At 46.4% G+C, this 18,363-nt stretch overlaps 1 protein-coding gene across 15 annotated transcripts in view; it reads left to right on the plus strand.

Annotated features, from left to right (window-relative positions):
- SLCO3A1 (solute carrier organic anion transporter family member 3A1) overlaps positions 1-18,363 on the plus strand; it is a 325,592-nt gene that overhangs the window by 51,011 nt on the left and 256,218 nt on the right. For 14 of the 15 annotated variants that reach the window (XR_008672246.2, XR_008672245.2, XM_031002267.3 and 11 more), the window contains one exon: positions 11,704-12,169. Coding sequence is in view for 13 of the 15 variants with exons in the window: in XM_031002267.3 (XP_030858127.1) it covers positions 11,704-12,169 (466 nt within the window). In the remaining 2 variants the exon portion in view is untranslated. Of the gene's footprint in view, positions 1-4,258; positions 4,376-11,703; positions 12,170-18,363 lie in introns of those variants that run through there. The other variant, XM_019011108.4, reaches the window with a different exon arrangement.

Raw genomic sequence — 18,363 nt, forward strand, 5'->3', positions numbered from 1 at the left:
CGATCAGAGCAGCAAGCTGGCAGAGGCAGGTCGGGGAAGGTGAGTTCTTCTGGTTCGTGGTTGTTTTCTTCACTGCTCTGACACTAAAATTGGACTTTGTTATTATTCTGGAAGCTTTTTAATGCTGCATATAGGAGGATGCTATTTTGTTCTGACCTGTGTTTATTCCGTACCTGCATGCACAAGCTTTGGTAATCATATTATTTTATTAGCGTATTTATGGAGGTTCATTTCCAAGAGAGGATATAATTAGGTGGAAATTGGTTATCTTGATAGTTAGGATTTAACCCTACCTGTCTGATGGTTTGCTCTTGAGGAATTTACATACAATGATTTTGTACCCTGACCTGGTAGAGATGGGTTGTAAGCAGTACAGTCCTATGGAATTACAAGTAGAATTTGAAGGCCAAGAAAAAAAGAAATGAGATGCTTACGCTCATCCCTAACATTCCACATCATTGCTCTCGCATGGCTGCAGGCTTGGGTCTGAGATTCCTGGGAACCAAAGCAAACAGGGAAGTACAGCTATAATCACATTATTTATAGACTTTGGTTGGGTGTAGCTAAGGTGAGAGAAACAGTAGAACTAGTTCCCAGGAGAAGCAGAGCTTTTGCTAGACCTTAATTTTAAAAATATCTCATATCTGCCTTAAACCAATGTTTCTGATAGTATATATAGCTATCCCTTGGTATCTGTGGGATAGCCAGAGCCCTCTGCAGATACCAAAATCTGAAGAAGCTCAAGTCAGTCAAAGAACATAGTATAGCACTGGACTTTAACTTATGAAATCCTCTCATGTACTTTAAATCTTCTCTAGATTTCTTGTGATACCTAATGCAGTATAAATGGTTCTTATACTATTGGTTTTTAATTTAGTTATTTTGATTGCTGTGTTGTTATTTTTTTTATTTTTTTCCAGATATTTTGGATCCATGGTCGATCGAATCCCTGGATGGACCTGTGGAAATGGATGGCAGCCTGTATATATGTTTTCAAGGGATGCTTAGTTGTTTTTTTTTTTTTTTTTAAGTTACATGGTCAAGGGAGTTTCAGGAAATGCTACATAATATATATTTTGATGGATTTTTGACAGTAAATGTTACCATTTGGAAAACTTATAAAAGTCTTGTAAAGAAAACTATTTCTCTTTGTTCAACCCAGAGTTTTAAAAATTTCATATGACCTCAGAACTCTTTTTCCTCCTTATATAACTTTTTTTTTTTTTTTTTTTTTTTTTTTTTTTTTTTTTGAGACGGAGTCTCACTCTGTCGCCCAGGCTGGAGTGCAGTGGCGCGATCTCGGCTCACTGCAAGCTCCGCCTCCTGGGTTCACGCCATTCTCCTGCCTCAGCCTCCCGCGTAGCTGGGACTACAGGCGCCCGCCACCACGCCCGGCTAATTTTTTGTATTTTTTAGTAGAGACGGGGTTTCACTGTGTTAGCCAGGATGGTCTCGATCTCCTGACCTCGTGATCCGCCCGCCTCGGCCTCCCAAAGTGCTGGGATTACAGGCGTGAGCCACCGCGCCCGGCCTATATAACTTTTAACAATAACTAAACTTATCATTACTTTTTAGGGCAAGTTTGGTCACCAATTTGCTTGTGGCTGCCCCTGCTTAGCTGATAGGCCCATTAGCCTTCACCCCCAGGTCGGGCCACCTTGCTGACGCAGGGGCACAGTGCTTGGTCACTTGGGTGCTATGGGACCAGTGGGGTTGGGCGTCAATCCTGGCTGTGCGCCTTAACTGCGTGGCATCAATGGGATAGTTATCTTCTCTGGGCTCAGGTTCCTCATCTGTAGAATGGGATAGTAATATTTCTGCCTCATGGAGTCATAGTGGAGAGTAAGTGTGTCAGAATACGTAAAGCGCTCCATACTGGACTTGGCATAAGTAATAACAAATGTTCAATATGATTGTATTTAATGATACCCCCATTCCAGAGCTTGCTCTGATGAGACACTTGTCTCCTCGGTTCCTAGGGGCTAACCAACTATGTGCTATTTCTTTGGGTACTGATTGTGTGTTTTTCTTTATTCCGGTAGAGAGAAACTTTATTCATCCTTTATGATAATTCCCTGTTTTCATAGTTGTTGTCTCCATGATACTGTGAGCTGGTTGAGGGCAGAGACCAGGTCTTATCGAACTTTGCATATCCAGCCCCTGGCATGGTACGGCTTTGCAATAAGGGATTTTCAATGCATTTGACAGGAAGCCGGGGCCCTAGGGCATATAAAGAAGCCCAATTCAGTGAAAACAGTTCTGCGTATAGCAGCGTGTGTGTGTGCATAAATCAAATGAGGGCCTTAGACTAAGATCTCTGTCTTGAGAATATGTCTGGTCCTCTGTACATTTTTGTTGAATGCTGAGGAAATCATTGAAATCATTATTCTTAAAATTTCTCTAATAAAAGAGCCCTGGCACCACAGAAGTTGGTGTGTTAAAGGTGTGAAACACAAACTATTAATAATAGTCTGATGCAAAAATATCTGGAAATGAATTGAAAGCTCCGATCCTGAGTGGTAGAAAATTCTATTAGTTGACTGTACCCAGGAGGGATGGAGAGTCTTTATTTTTCTATGATGGACCAAAGAGCTACAGAGAAAAATCAATGATGAGATTTATGAGTAGGAAGCAATTAAATTGAGTGTTTTTTTTTTTAAAGAGACAATCGTGAAATGTTACATACTCTCAGAATGAATCAATGAACATAAAAATTCACTAAATGTAAGGAATAATAACATTTGCCTCAGTTTTACTTTAGGGCCATTTAGAGGAAAGAGTGGAAGAAAAGGGAGATGAGAGAAACTAGGAAATGGAGTATAGAGGAAACAGTAGCCTGAGGAAGGTGCAAATAGTGAAGTAGAGAAAAATGCAGGCGATGGCAGAGACGGAGTCTTAAAGGACAGACCAAGGAGGCCTTTCTTTTTCTGTTGTTTTCTTTGAGATGGAGTCTCACTCTGTTGCCCAGGCTGGAGTGCACTGGTGCGATCTCAGCTCACTGCACCTCTGCCACTGGGGTTCAAGCAATTCTCCTGCCTCAGCCTCCCGAGTAGCTGGGATTACAGGCATCCGCCACCAAGCCTGGCTAATTTTTGTATTTTTAGTAGAGATGGGGTTTCACCATGTTGTCCAGGCTGGTCTTGAACTGCTGACCTCAGATGATTCTCCCACCTTGGCCTCCCAAAGTGCTAGGATTACAGGCATGAGCCACTGTGCCTGGCCCAAGGAGGCCTTTCTTTTTTTTCTATTTTTCTTTTTTGTGACAGAGTCTCACTCTGTCACCCAGGCTGGAGTGCAGTGGCATGATCTTGGCTCACTGCAGCCTTTGCCTCCCAGGCAGATTCTCCTGCCTCAGCCTCCTGAGTAGCTGGGATTACAAGCATGTGCCACCATGCCCAGCTAATTTTGTTTTTTACATTTTTAGTAGAGACGGGGTTTCACCATATTGGTCAGGCTGGTCTTGAACTCCTGACCTCAGGTGATCCGCCCGTCTCGGCCTCCCAAAGTGCTGGGATTACAGGCATGAGTCACCGTGCCCAGCTCCAATGAAGCCTTTCTAAGGAAAGCCAGGCTGACTCTCACTCGCAGACTAGGTGATCAGAGAGAACGATAGTGCCCCTATGAAAGACCCAGGTGTAGAGAGGGCAGTACAGAGGCCCAGAGAGAGAGAGCCAGCAGCTTTCATGATCCTGCTGCAAGGACGAGGAAAGCCACCACGCACAACCCCAGGCATAACTGTGACGTGCAGGTGTGCAGAGCCTTTCTCTCCCTCATTTGGACCCTGTGACAAAACTGTAAGGGGGGATTGTTATCTCCATGTTATAGAAGGGAAAGGAGAGTTGCAGGGGTGTTAAGTGCCTTGTCTCATATTACCCAGTTAATATGAAACTCAAAATTTCACACATTTTCCACTGTAACCCCCACCCCCACAACTTGCCCCCTAAAATGATGATGCTTTTGGTGTAGACTGGAGTTTAGAGTCTGTGTCTATGAGATTCTCCATATGATTCTTACTCTGTTTTTTAAAGAAAAATGGTTTTAAAATGGCCCCCATTTATATGTGAACATGATCCAGGCTAAATCATTCCACAAGAAATAAAACCTCATTGACTAAATGTCTCTTTTCTCTAGTCAGCACATGAGGTGGGTGTTCTCTTTGCCACCATAGCCATGACAAGAGGCTGATCCTGTGTCGTCTTCTGTTACTTGGTTCTGCAGATCTAGGATCCTGGAATTCACAAGTGAATGCATTTTGTGTGCCATTTCCCTAGAACTGTAAATGACTCACCCCAAGGAGCTGCTGTCTAGATGAGAAACAAAACCTCACACTATTGCTGCTGCTGCTTCATCATGGGGAAATGACTTCTGGGCTTAGGTGATTAAGTCTCTTTCTACCACTTTACTACAGGAAGACATGTCCTTGGCACATCAGACAGAACACTGAAGTTATCTTGCAAATTACTTTAATGGAATTAAAAAAAAAAAAAAAACTTGGCGGGGCACGGTGGCTCACGCCTGTAATCCCAGCACTTTGGGAGGCCGAGGTGGGCGGATCACCAGAGGTTAGGAGTTCAAGACCAGCCTGGCCAACATGGTGAAACCCCATCTCTACTAAAAATACAAAAATTAGTTGGCGTGGTGGCGGGTGCCTGTAATCCCAGCTACTCAGGAGGCTGAGGCAGGAGAATTGCTTGAATCTGGGAGACAGAGGTTGCAGTGAGCCGAGGTCACGCCATTGCACTCCAGCCTGGGCAACAGAGCGCGACTCTGTCTCAAACAAAACAAAACAAAACAAACAAACGAAGAAACCCAAAAAGCTTGCATTAAAATTGTGCCTGGAATGACTTTTCTGTTATGGCAACAGGAGTGCTTCACATACTTACCAATGGCCAGTGTTTGTATTGCCAGGCACGGGAATAGTGTGATTTCCCAAGCTGAATTTATAGAGATCAGGGGTTTGGCATTCTACATGTGGCCTATGGACCAAATGTGGCCTGCTGCCTGTTTTTGTAAATGAAGTTTTATTGAAACACAGCCATTTCCATTTGTTCATATATTGTCCATGCATGCTGCTTTTGTGTTATGGTGGTAGAGTTGAGTAGCTGCTATGATGACCATATGGCCTAAATATCTACTGACTGGCTTTTTACAGAGAAAGTATGCCAGACCCTGTTCAGGAACCCCTGTTGGGAAAACCACAGGTTTTTGCAGGACCACAGCGAGATTGACATCTCCTGCACTGTTTTTAGCATCTGCTCCCTGACATGGGCCCTGCTGCTTGCTGAGCGTGCAGTTTGAGGGTATAGGTTCCCCGAAGCTCCCCAGGAAGAGCCTGCTCAGTTCTGTCACATCTGCCACTACTCAGCAGAAGGACTTTAAAATGCAGGCTCTCCACACTGCACTCCCGGGCTCCTCCCAGCCTCACAGAGCATCCTGCTCTCAGCCTTCACAAGCGCTCCAGACTGAGCCAGGTGAGACTCTCGCAGGGACCTTTCGGCTCCACCTTGTTTGTTCCATACCTCCAATCAGTTGCTGCCTCTGTTGAGCTGGATCTCTAAGGTGGCTCTGCCACAGGGGCCTTTCCTTGCTGTTACACCAGCATTAGCCTGCTGAAGCCTCCTCTCTCCCCAGCACTGTGGAAACAGCTGCCCCGGCAGTCTCTCCTCCCTGATACCTGCACAGCAGTGCCAGGTTAATACTGCAGAAGAGCGGCTCCTGCTCAAGAACCTCCCTTCGCTCCCCATTGACCTCTAAATCAAAGCCTCAGTCTGGCCTTCAAGGTTGTTTTTATCTCAGACGACTACTCACAGTTCTCTGAAGCCACTCCATATTCCTGCCTTTCCCCAGGGGTGGTCTAAACTCTCCCTCTGCCAGCCTCCTTGACGCCACTGATCTTTGCTCTTGGAATGTTGTGGCAGCCTCTCCCCTCCCACAGCTATTAAAATCTAATTGATCTTTGTTGCATCCCAGGTATATATTCCTCCACACACAGCCAAATGAATGTTGTTGCTCCCTCAAACCCTCTGCCACTCTGTTACCCTATTGCAGGCTGTACCATTGTTAGATTGTTTCTTTCTGCTGTCCCCAGACTGTAAACTCCTACAAGGCAGCACGCTCTCTTAATCATGGTTATGTTTCTTGCATCTATCACAGAGCAGGCACTTGGCTGTGTGGGACTGAATTTGAAGTGAAGTCACAGAGCATGCACACCAGTGATGTGGCTAGCTTTTTAGTGTGCACCTACTGTGGGCCAGCTTCTCTGATGTATGACTTCATTAATGTCCGCAGAAGCAAGTATTGTTCTCTCCACCACACAGGTGTGGAAACAGGCTCAGGAAGATTGACTTGACCAAATGCTGTCAAAGCCAGATGGGAACTCGAGGCTCTCCTGCTCCAGACTTACACTGATAGGACCAGGCTGCTCTGGTGTAAACATCCATGCATGCACAACCTCTCTGCCACCTGATACACATGCACACGCCTCTACCTGCATGCATGTTAGAGTCACCCAGGGAACTCTGAAAATACAGATGCCCAGTCTTGCAGGTGGGAGGACACGCACAGGTGTTTTTCAAAAGCTCAGGTGATGCCAGTTCAGGCCAAGGCCCCGCCACCCAGACCAGAGTGAGAAGATGGACACACCTCTGGGAGAGCCCCTGAGTTGCTGCTGCCTGCCCCTAAGAATAAGTGTTTTTTTGTTAAGTGAATGCCTGATAACCTTGCCCCTGGTTGGCACCTTTTGAAGGTGAGGATGGGCTCATGAATACTTGGCCGTGGCCTCTGAATGTGTCCTGTCCTATGGCAACATAGACTGAAGCTCTCCCTTTTGGGCTAAGTGCTCATAGTTTCAGTTGGCCTTAGTGTGACTTCAGCACTTTCCAGAAGGTGAGGCTCCCAGAAATGCATCCCAACATTTCCCACATGAGGAGACAGTGTCTCTATGAACTGGAAATGAGGAGGTGATAATTTCAATTTGTAGATAACTTAAATTCTTTCATCTTTGGAATGGGGGAAGGCTAGTTGAGAAGAGGAAGCTGAGTAAAGCAGAGGTACTCAGAGTGGGGTCCTCTGATTAGCAGCATCAGTGTCACCAGGTAGCTTGTTAGAAATGCATAGTCTAGACCCCACCCCAGACCTGCAAAATCAAAGACTCTGGGCTTGGGGTTCAGCAGTCTCATACTCTGGGGGTAATTTTACTGCCAATGAAGGTTGAGAACCTTGGTTCTAGAATGATGGTGAGTATGTGCCTGGTGCCTGAATGGTCAGTGGTCCTCATCTCCAGCTGGGTATCAGACGCATATCTATATCTATCTATATATATGTATCTATATCTATATAGATATTTAGATTTTTTTTTTTGAGACTGAGTCTTGCTTTGTCACCAAGGCTGGAGTGCAGTGGCGCAGTCTCGGCTGACTGCAACCTCTGCCTCCCGGGTTCAGGCAGTTCTCCTGCCTCAGCCTCCAGAGGAGCTGGGACTACAGGCATGTGCCACCACGTCCAGCTAATTTTTGTATTTTTAGTAGAGATGGGGTTTCACCATGTTGGCCAGGATAGTCTCGATCTCTTGACCTTGTGATCCGCCTGCTTCAGCCTCCCAAAGTGCTGGGATTACAGTCGTGAGCCACCGCGCCCGGCCGGGACATCTATATTTTTAACAAGTGCCCCAGGACATTCTGAAATGCAAGCTGATTTTTTTTTTGAATGATCATTGTAGAAGCCTGATACATACTGCATTCTTTACATAATAACTTCATATACACTTGGTTCAGGATAAGGGCGCTTCCTCTTTCCTTTTCCTCTTGCAGTTGTGGCTCCTTCTTCTCTAATTATCAAGACCTTCTCCATTAGTCCTGTTACCCATTAAGTAAAGGCAGTCATTCCCTTCCACATGCTCTTCCTCAGGCTGGGTTGTTCACTGCCACATAAAGACCACAAGTGGGTTTTATGGCCTCATGCATACTTTGTCTTCTCAAAATTGTGTTTTAAATGAGTGAAAACATTAGCCTCTGATCTAATTGATCCACAAAGCATCATTTCAGAATCTTTGCATGACTTAACTGTTGACCCAGACTGGCATTGCAGCCCAGCAGAAGGCCACAGGTCAAGGAGGGAAAGGCCCTATTACTTCCTGTCACCCCTGTGCATTGCTCTGCAAAGAGCAGGTGGGAGCCAGGACAAGAGCTGCAGGCACGGGCGTTATCTGTCTCTAAAAGAACTGATTATTTTTTGTTTTGCCCACAGCTGTCTCTGTCCCCATCACCCTTATCTGTCATCAGTGTGCACACCTGCATGATATTTTATGACACAGCACACCTGCTGAAATGGAGCAGTTGTCATGTTTCAGATTTGTTGTCTTGTGTGTATGTCATGAGGCATCATGGCAAAAATGAGATACAGCTTCTGTTCTATCCCTTCGCCCTACTTTGTTACCCTCCAGCCTCATGGTGGGTCCTAAAGCTGAAGACCTACCAGACTGCTTCAGCCGCCTCTCCGGGGGTGACTCTCTAGGGGACCCCACCCAGACATGTTCTTTTCCACTTCTGCATCCAGTCCCCTTTGGACCTCTCTCAAGACTCACACAAAGGCCTGGGCGAGGCTCCCCAAAGCCCCCTACCTCCCAGGTCTTTAGGCTGCCTTCCTTTTTGTTCCCACATTGCGTCACCTATTATAAACCTCTGGTAAATCATTTATTCCATCATGTTTGTATGTTTGTTTGTGTTGCGAAGGAAAGTAGTAAATAAATGAATTTGTTTTTACTTGCCCAGACCCTTCACACAGAACTTCTTTGGCAGTATTTAAAAGCCATTTGAATGATGCCAGGACTAGCTAAACTTCGTTTCTGAACAGCGGCAAACACCTGGTGTTTTAAAAGTAACAGTCTAATCACATAACTAGGGCTGAGTGATTTGCAAGCTGGCCTTGACTTGGCTAGAAAGCACAATAGAAATAGGAGTTGGGATCAGAATGCCAGAGATAGAGGGTGTCACAGATGTCATAACCCTGCTCTGCAGAGCTTGCCGAAGGCCAGGGCTGAAAGAGAGACCCCCAGTAATGGGTGTCATGGCCTTAGCCCCGCGCTGCTCACTGCCATTAGAATCGCCTGGGAGCTTTGAAAGCATCCTAGGGCCCCCAGGCCACTCCCCAGACCAGTTCAGTCAGAACCTCCCCGGTGGGACCAGGCCTCTCAAATTTTTAGTGCTCCCCGAGTGCCTCCAATCTGCAGGTAGGATTGAGAACCACTAGGCTCAAGGAGTTTGTTTAAATATGTGGGTTTGAAAATGAGGCTAGGAGGAATCACCTGGCTATAGCATTTTTTTGTTTGTTTTTTTAGTAACGGGAAATTGAATAGAAGCATGCTAATTAGCACAGGCGTATGTTTATATGTGCATAGATACACGTATCTGGACACTGCAGAGGTTGTAGATGCATGGATGTTTACAACAGTGTCCATATTTGTAGATTTGGAGGAAGGTTAGATCCATATGACTCTCCTTTTTGACCTTTCCTTAGTAGACACACCCGGTTGGTCAGCAGATCCAGCTCATTCTCCCTGAAATAGAACTCTGCCCTAAAATGCTTCTTACATCTTTTCCTGTTCATTTCCATTGCCAGTGTGTTGACGTGGCCTTTTCTTCTCCCCTCTCTCAATATGGCCCAGCTGTCTTCACTGCTGGCCTTCTTCCACCCTCCATTCACCACACCTGGTGTGACCCCTACACTATTTAACCTTTGCTGTTCTCCGGTGCTCACAGATAAATGATAATGATAATGGTTATAGCTGACCCTTCCCTAGCATTTACATGTATGTGTTGTTGACTCTTGACACCAGCTCTATGAGGTAGCACTCTTATCCCCCCTTTTACAGATGGGGAAACTAACGCGCAAAGTAACTTGGTCAAGGTCAGCCAGAGTCAGGATGGACCCAGGTGGTCTGGCCCCAGAGCCTCTGTTTTGCCGCCTCTCTCCATGCATTCCTGCCATGTAGGAAGGGAGAGGCTGCTCTGTGCTAACAGACTTTTCATCCATTATTTTTAATCTTCACATCCCTCCTGCTGATTAGATATTATGATTCCTGTTTCATAGAATCCAGTTGGGAGAGTTTGAGTAACATGACTGAGGACACAGAGCTAAGGAAATAATAACGGGTTCAAACCAGGTTTTCTTCCCTCCATGATCTGTATTCTGTCTACCTAATTGCTTGGGATTGTCTAAATTCACCCCTGTGGCATTTGTGGCTCCTTACAATTTGTTCTCACCCCACCTTTCCAACTATTTTCTTCCTTTTTTTTTTTTTGGAAGCAAGGTCTCGCTCTGTTGCCCAAACTGGAGTGCAGTGGTGTGATCTCAGCTCACTGCATCCGCCGCCTCCAGGGTTCAAGCAATTCTCCTGCCTCAGCCTTCTCTAAGTAGCTGGGATTTTAGGTATGCACCACCACGCCTCGCTAAATTGTGTATTTTTAGTAGAGAAGGGGTTTTGCCATGTTGGCCAGGCTGGTCTCGAACTCCTGGCCTCAAGTGACCTGCCCACCTCGGCCTCCCAAAGTGTTGGGATTACAGGTGTGAGCCACTGCTCCCGGCCCCAACTATTTTCTCTTCCATGATGAAATCATGCCACCCATCTTTGGCTCATGCTGTTCCTTTTGCCTGAAGTGTTCTTCCCTAGTCAGCAAGGACATCATTCAGCTGTCAGATCTCCCATGACAAGGACTCTTGTCTTGCTCATAGCACCCTGCGTGGAATTTGCACACAGCAGGAGAGGGTAGCCATCTCATTTTCTTACCACTTCAAGAAGCCCTGTAAGAATGCATCTCCTCATGGTCCCCTTAGTGTGAGGTCTGCATCACACATCTCACCTCCAATCCCTTTGTGTTATTCTTAGGTACATGTTTACCTTCTTGCTAGATGGCTTCTTCAGGCCAGATGTCCTCTCTCCATCACTTTTCTCTTGTGTCTAGGGCATTGCCTGGCAAGCAGCAGATGTTCGGTATATATTTAACAAACATAGGGCAGACAAGAATACAAAAAAACGGGGGAAATCATAATATTCAGTTGGAGGGTACTTGGCAGGGTCATAGTGCTTAGAACAGTCAGGGGTGTATTTATCTGATGGCCTCTAGGGAAATGTACACTGGAAATTTCCAGACAGAAGCAAAGAGCAAATGATTACCCCGCTGGGCTGATTTAGCTTGTCCATTTTGCCACTTGGGTTTTGTTAAGTTTGTTTTTATTTTGAGGTGGGGGATAGGCTTTGCTAACCTCCTGCGGAAAATCTCCTGGCTCCTCTGTCTTCCTGGCATGGACTTTATCCCTAGTATATACTTGGGGGTGTGTGCAAACCGCGCACTTCAGGACTTTTATAGGTTTTCATGGGCTGTCTGTGGTGGAGGTCTGTGGGGGTGGGGAATGCAGTGTTTCCGGAAGAGGGTAGAAGCTTTCAGGATGGAAACAGGTGCCAGAAAAAACATTGTTGCTACTGGGAAAGTGAATTCGTTAACTGAATTAGGGTTATGATACTAAATAAACGTCTTTCTGATTCGTCAGGTTAAAAGGCATTTACACAGCTGCCTTTTTGCACCTGGCACCGGAGGCCAGGTGGGAGGGTCCTGGGGGGGATGGGCAGAGCGCACTGTCAGGCGGGAAGGAGAGGCTTCCTGGGCATCTTCTTGGATTGGCTCTGACATTTCTTCTTGCCCCCCTCAGGTGAGCGTCCTGACCACCCTGGAGCGTAGGTTCAACCTGCAGAGCGCTGACGTGGGTGTGATCGCTAGCAGCTTCGAGATCGGGAACCTGGCGCTCATCCTCTTCGTGAGCTACTTCGGGGCACGCGGGCACCGGCCGCGCCTGATCGGCTGCGGCGGCATCGTCATGGCGCTGGGCGCGCTGCTGTCGGCGCTGCCCGAGTTCCTGACCCACCAGTACAAGTACGAGGCGGGCGAGATCCGCTGGGGCGCCGAGGGCCGCGACGTCTGCGCAGCCAACGGCTCGGGCGGCGACGAGGGGCCCGACCCCGACCTCATCTGCCGCAACCGGACGGCTACCAACATGATGTACTTGCTGCTCATTGGGGCCCAGGTGCTCCTGGGCATCGGTGCTACCCCTGTGCAGCCCCTGGGCGTCTCCTACATCGACGACCACGTGCGGAGGAAGGACTCCTCGCTCTATATAGGTAGGAGCTGCCCCAGCCGTGTTAGCAAGAGACCAGGGTGTGTTGACCATGGATAAAAGGTGGCCTGGTGGACTTTGATTTTGCCAGAGTACTGGTTCTCAGACTTGGCTGCACACCTAGTGTTCTTGAAAAATACTCATGCCTGGGGGTGCAACCTGGGCATTGAGACGTTTTTAAAAGTTCCCAGGTGGTTCCCGTGAGCGGCCGAGTTTGAGCTCCACGGGGCTAGATCACTAACACTGCTTCAGTGGGAAAACATGATCGGGAGGAGTTGTATGTTTATCTCTTCTTTTTGGGTGTGTATGTGGACTTTGGGCTTTCTGATATTAGCCACCAAGGTATACTTGGGGTCTACACGTTGGAAACTCCAGCTTTGAAGAATCAGAATGATGTCCTGGTCATTGTCCTGTTGCAGCTCAAAAGGAGAGGTGATGGCTTTGCCAGCATTTGGCATCATTCAAAGTTGGTGACTTCCGGTAATTTTTTCAATAATGGAAGTATGCATGGGAATTGGGTATTTAGAGAGAAATAAGGTATTTGTGTTTTGAAAAGTTATTTTTCACGGTCAGAGTTTCTGATGTTTTATACTGGAAGGATGGAAACCGCTTGTGCGTGGGAGTTAAGAATCATCTGAGTGGCAAGTTGTTTATTACGTGGCGGGCAGTGTTTTCAGTGGCTGCGGTGGGCTCTGTTGGATGGCTGCGTGCAAGGTGAGGGCTGGCCAGCCCCACATCTCTATCCCTTGTTTACAAAGTATAATTCTGTCTCCTGCCAGCTGCTGGATTTTTCTGACATCCCCAGTCACTGAGTGCTAAGCTTTGAAAAAATTACCTCTTCCCAGGGAAGCTTTATGTCTCCCAAAAGCAATGTGCCTTGAGGTAGAAAGTTAATTATATTATGGAGATTTAAGTGAAAATAGAATTTGAACTGGATTTGACATAAAGGTTCCTATCTGCCAGGCTTCAAGCTTGCTGAGATAGGACGGTTTGGAAGCAGGACACACTGGAATGCAGATTTTTCTCTCTGTCTTTCTGGCCCAGCTTTGGAGTAGACGTGTTTACTGAACACGTATGTTGCACGCGGATGTTCTGGCTGGCTGTGAGCAGGCTCTGGGCAGGAAAGGTGGAAGGAATGCGCCTCTCCATTCAGAGGATGGAGCACCAGTGAGCCTAGTCACCACCTACCTATGGAACAAAGGGGAAGAGAAAACGGCTCAGGCCAGAGATTGTTAGGGGTTTCCTTTATTACCTGAGAGTGGTTATGGTGGCGGAGGGAAACTAAGGTAATCATTTTTCTTTCGTTGCCTTAAGTCTTGAGTGAAAGCCGCTCCATGTGAGTTTTTTGCACACCAGATCATGGACTACAGCATGTAGCCACAAAGGTCTCCTGAGGTCCACCCTCTGACTTGACTGATGTCACCCTAGGGCTCTGGGAGAGTTGTTTTCCAGTAGGAATAACAGGAAGTAGATCAATCAGAGCACAGGGAATGAAATGGGGAGTGAAAACCTGAATTGTTGTCTCTGCTGATAGAATCAAGTAGAAAAATTTCTCCCCAGAGTCACCCCTGAAGTCCTAACAGTGCTGTATCACTTCTGCCTGGGGCTTCCAGCCGTAGTCGCTGAACCCTCTTCTGGAAGTGTCTCCTGATGAGTTAAGCTGTGCTGTTTCCCCACACTGGGTGAGGGTTGGTTTGAATGTGCCAAAAGCTTTATGGTGAGGAAGCACTTTGGTTTGGGACATGGGGGTGTGGGAGGTGGAGGCGTGGACAGTAGGGCTGATCATTTGAGGCAGGAGGCCTTCTTGAATTCTGAGGCCTTGTCTGTGGGATTTGCATTGAGTCTTTGGTAGGAAGAACTATTCAGCCAAATTTCTATTTGGTCACCCCATTCCTCTGTGATAAGTCTGAGTTGGGGGAGTGTCTCTTTGCATGACATATGAGCATCTTGGTGGCTCTGTTACATATGGCCAGATTCCAAAACATCGTAGCCCATGCCATGGAGATGATAGTTCTGGGTCTCTCTGCACTGGTTTACATGGGTTTGTGTTTATTGGGATCAGGAGAGGACAAGTCTTTTGCATAGATTGGCCTCAATAGGTGGCCTTTTATTCCATGTGTGGTTTATTCTCCAGGTATAATTTAAGATCATAGCATATGCAGAGTATAACTGGTTCATTTATTTATTGTATGAGCTATAAAAAAAGTGTTTGTGGTAGTGAGAATATTTCAGAGTTTATCTCCTCTAATATGGCACTAGTTCCTGAAGCCACTTAACTTTACTTCACAGTATTTGGGGTAGCCCACTGAACAGGATTGATATAAAATTCTGGCCTCTTAACTCCCTGAAGAGGAGGAAAGTCTCCAGGGACTGATGCTGGGACTGTAGGTGTAAATGTATATCCATCGGGGAGGAATAACATGTGTACCCCTGGTTCCAGCTCCTGCAGAGCTGGTCTAGAGAGGGGCCCACAACCAGTTGTCTGGTCATATGCCTAAATCGTGATACTATAGTGGAGATTGAAAGGATTCTAAATATGGCATGTGTAAAACACCAGCTTGTTCTTGAGCTGAGCCTTCCCTTTGGGTGTCAGCAGGGAACAGAATGATCAACATGCACGGCTCAGGCTGCAGATCAGTGGGTGATGACACCTGCGCCGGGTCACCCGCATTGTGGGTCACTAGATGGGTGCTGTTTGTACATCGGTGGCCGTGTCATAGCTTCCACTACAACCCAGGGCAAAGTGAAGCATTCCATCTTGAATCAAGCCGATATTTTCCACTGAAATGACTTACTTGCTTTGGCCTCTTGTGGCTGAGCCGCTGCCAGATTCCTGGATTCCTGGATGGGCTATTCACAAGGGGCTCCTCTGGCTGGCACCATTCTTCAGCCAGTCCTTTCCATTGTGGGAGGGAGCCAAGGGAGCTCATTACCAGGGGACAAAACTGGATGAATGGGGACTCTCGGCTCTGCTGGCAGGCTTTCACTGCAGCATCATGCGGCACCCGGACTCACAGTGCAGCCAGACGGTGACCCGTGGGTGGCACGTGGCACTCTTTGTTCCTAGAGTGACTACATGGGCGCAGTGGCAGTGGAGACCATTGGGCCCCTACTGAGGTCCGAGAATCCATTCTTTGGGAGTCTAGTCATGCCTCTAGCTCCATGTTGTGATCTTCCATTAGCCCAGTTTTCTTAGCTGTCCTTCTGTTTCAGTTCAGAACACAAGTCGTATTTGCTTTTTATGAAAGTGTAAGTAGGATGATGGAATGGACTTACTGTGCCCTTTCATTAGGTTGCCCCCTTTTTTTTTTCAAGGAGGAAAAGGTGAAATGGGAGTACTAAAGATTTCTAAATAACTTTATTCCTAGTTAAAAAGCATTACATGTTCACTGTTTACAATTTTGAATATGTAGAAAAAGAATAATTAGAGAATATTGTAGCTTTATGGTGTACACAATTCTGTTCTCTCTTCTGCATTAACATGCTTTTCTATGAAAATGTGTTCAAGATAAATGATGTTTTGTGTAATTTCATTTCTCTTACTGTTTCATGAGCATTTCTTTGTTACTATTCTATGACACTGCTGCATATATAATCCCTTCTGAATATATACGATAATATTTAATACTTTCTGTAGTTGGACATGGATTTTTAAAATATTTGCTGTTTTAAACAAAGCAGATAGGTAAACTGTGATTCCGAGAGGTTGAGTAACTTACCCAAGCTCGTTTACCTGGATAGGGCTGGGCTGAGGGTCTGAAAGTGACGCTTATTTCAGGTATGTCTGGGATCTGCTCACGAGGCTGGGATGGGAGCTCAAGGGTGGTGCACGGTCCAGGGAGTCAGGTGCAAGCCAGGCCATTCCACGAGACAGCCTGAAGCCTCCTGGGCATACAAATTGCAGCAGGAGCCAGGAAGGTGGGAAGACAGCAGTGTGTCTGGAGTCCAAGGAGAGAGGTGCTGCTGAAATGGAGAATGAGTGTCAGAGCCAGAATGGAGTATTGGAGGTAGGATGGAGAGAGAGGAAGGTGGTCCTAGCTAACGGTTCAGGTCTGAGTTCTGTAAAGAGGTTGCACCCCTGTTTCATAGTGCTTTGAGCTGAGATGGCTGCAAATCAGACCTTAGACATCTGGGGCAGGAGCAGCTGATCTGTTGCATCTTTCGCTCAGCTCTTTCCAGCAATGTGGGCGCCGTACCTTCACATGCCATTCATTCTGTTTTTTGAAGCGCAGTAACCACTAGGAGGTTTTTTTAAGTGTTGTGTTAGAAATAGGCCACCTTACAACTTCCCATACGCTGGGTTCTGGTTATGCCCTCTGGATCTACCATGAAAAATCCCTATCCCTCTTCCATATTTTGATGGCTCCCCAAATAGTTGAGCCCTAACCTTTCATAGGTAGGTGGAGGGTATCTAAAGCTTAGTTAGCTCTTCTGAGCTAAGACCTTTGCTCCATGCTTGATGGGATTTCCTACCATACTTCCTTCTTAAGAGGGATGCCAAGGGCTGGGGAGCTCATTACCAGAGGACAAAATCAGATGAATGGGGAATGTGGGATATGGCGTTGTATTAGTTTGCTAGGGCTGCCCTAAGCAGACACCACAGACTGGGAGGCTTAAATGACAGAAGGATATTTTCTTATAGTTTTAGAGGCTGGAAGTCTAAGATTAAGGTGCCACAGGGTTGGCGTCCTCTGAGGTCTCTCTCCTTGAATTTCAGATGGTTGCCTTCTACCTGTGTCCTCACGTGGTCTTCCCTCTGCATACACATCCCTGGTCTCTCTGTGTATCCAATTTACTCCTCTTACAAGGTCGCCAGTCAGATTGGTTTAGACCCACCCATATTAGCTCATTTAACCTTAATTGCCTCTTTAAAGGACCTATCTCCAAATATAGTCAGTCACATGCTGATGTACTGGGGGTTAGGGCTTCAATATATGAATCTGGGGGAAGGAACACTATTCAGCCCATAACAGACACCAAAGAGATCAGTACCAAACCAAGACTACACTCCTGCCTCTTTGCCAAAAGTTTTCTGTAAGGAGCTGTATTGTCATTTTTTTCTCTAAGTACTTGAGGAACTGATGATATAGTTTTTTTTTTAAATAACTTTTAAAAATTATAGAATCACAAGTTGTGGCAAAATACAGGAAAGTCCCCTGTATCCTTCTTCCTGTTTCCCCTGCTGTTGATGTCGTGGTAACTGTCGCACAGTAGCAAAACCAGGAAGTTAACATTGCTATGATCCATAAAGTTTATTCAGATTTCTCTTTTTTTTTTTTTCTTTTTTGACATGAAGTCTCACTCTGTCACCCAGGCTGGAGCACAGTGGCGCCATCGGCTCACTGCAGCCTCTGCCTCCTGGGTTCAAGTGATTCTCGTGCCTCATCCTCCCGAGTAGCTGAGATTGTAGGTGCCTGCCACCACACCCGGTTACTTTTTTTTTGTATTTTTAGTAAAGACAGGGTTTCATCATGTTGTCCAGGCTGCTCTCGAACTCCTGACCTCAAGTGCTCCGCCTGCCTCGGCCTCCCAGAGTGCTGGAATTACAGGCATGAGCCACTGCGCCCGGCCAAGATTTCTCCAGTTTTATATGTGCTCATTTGTGTGTCTGTGTATAGTTCTGTGTAATTGTATCAAATGTGGATGATGCAGTTTTAAGAATGCAGATTGGGATCAAGATGAAACCAGATAATTTTGAGTTGTGTGTGTTAGGCAGACACACACGCGTGCACACACACACACACACACACACACACACACGGCACAGAGACGGGCTGGCAGATTCTCCTGAGGATGGATGTTCTGGAGAGAATGGGAGCTGGCCAGCGGAAAGGGGTTCTTTGAGAAGGGAGGCTTTGCTGTTTGCCTGAATACACAGAACAAGTGCTCTAACTCAGGAGGCACACGTATTAGACACAAAAATGTGTCACGTTTTCTTTGTTTATCATTTATCCTGAACCCCAGTGCAGCCCTCCGTGTTTCCGTTAATGATGCAAAGAGAATAATTCTCAGATTTCATCTGCCAAGTGTTTGTTTAGTACAAAGGGCCCCCGAATACTGGCCAGCAACCAAAGAGAACCAAATTTCCTTTCAGAGCCCTGGGAGCAAAGAGTTATTTGCCTCTGATGAGTTTTTATTTTAACTTGACATTGGGTAAAATGTGTTTTAACTCTCCAAAGAACGTGGATTGGGTATGGA

This window comes from Gorilla gorilla, chromosome 16, assembly GCF_029281585.2.
Source record: "Gorilla gorilla gorilla isolate KB3781 chromosome 16, NHGRI_mGorGor1-v2.1_pri, whole genome shotgun sequence".
In the NCBI taxonomy this organism is placed as follows: Eukaryota; Metazoa; Chordata; class Mammalia; order Primates; family Hominidae; genus Gorilla; species Gorilla gorilla.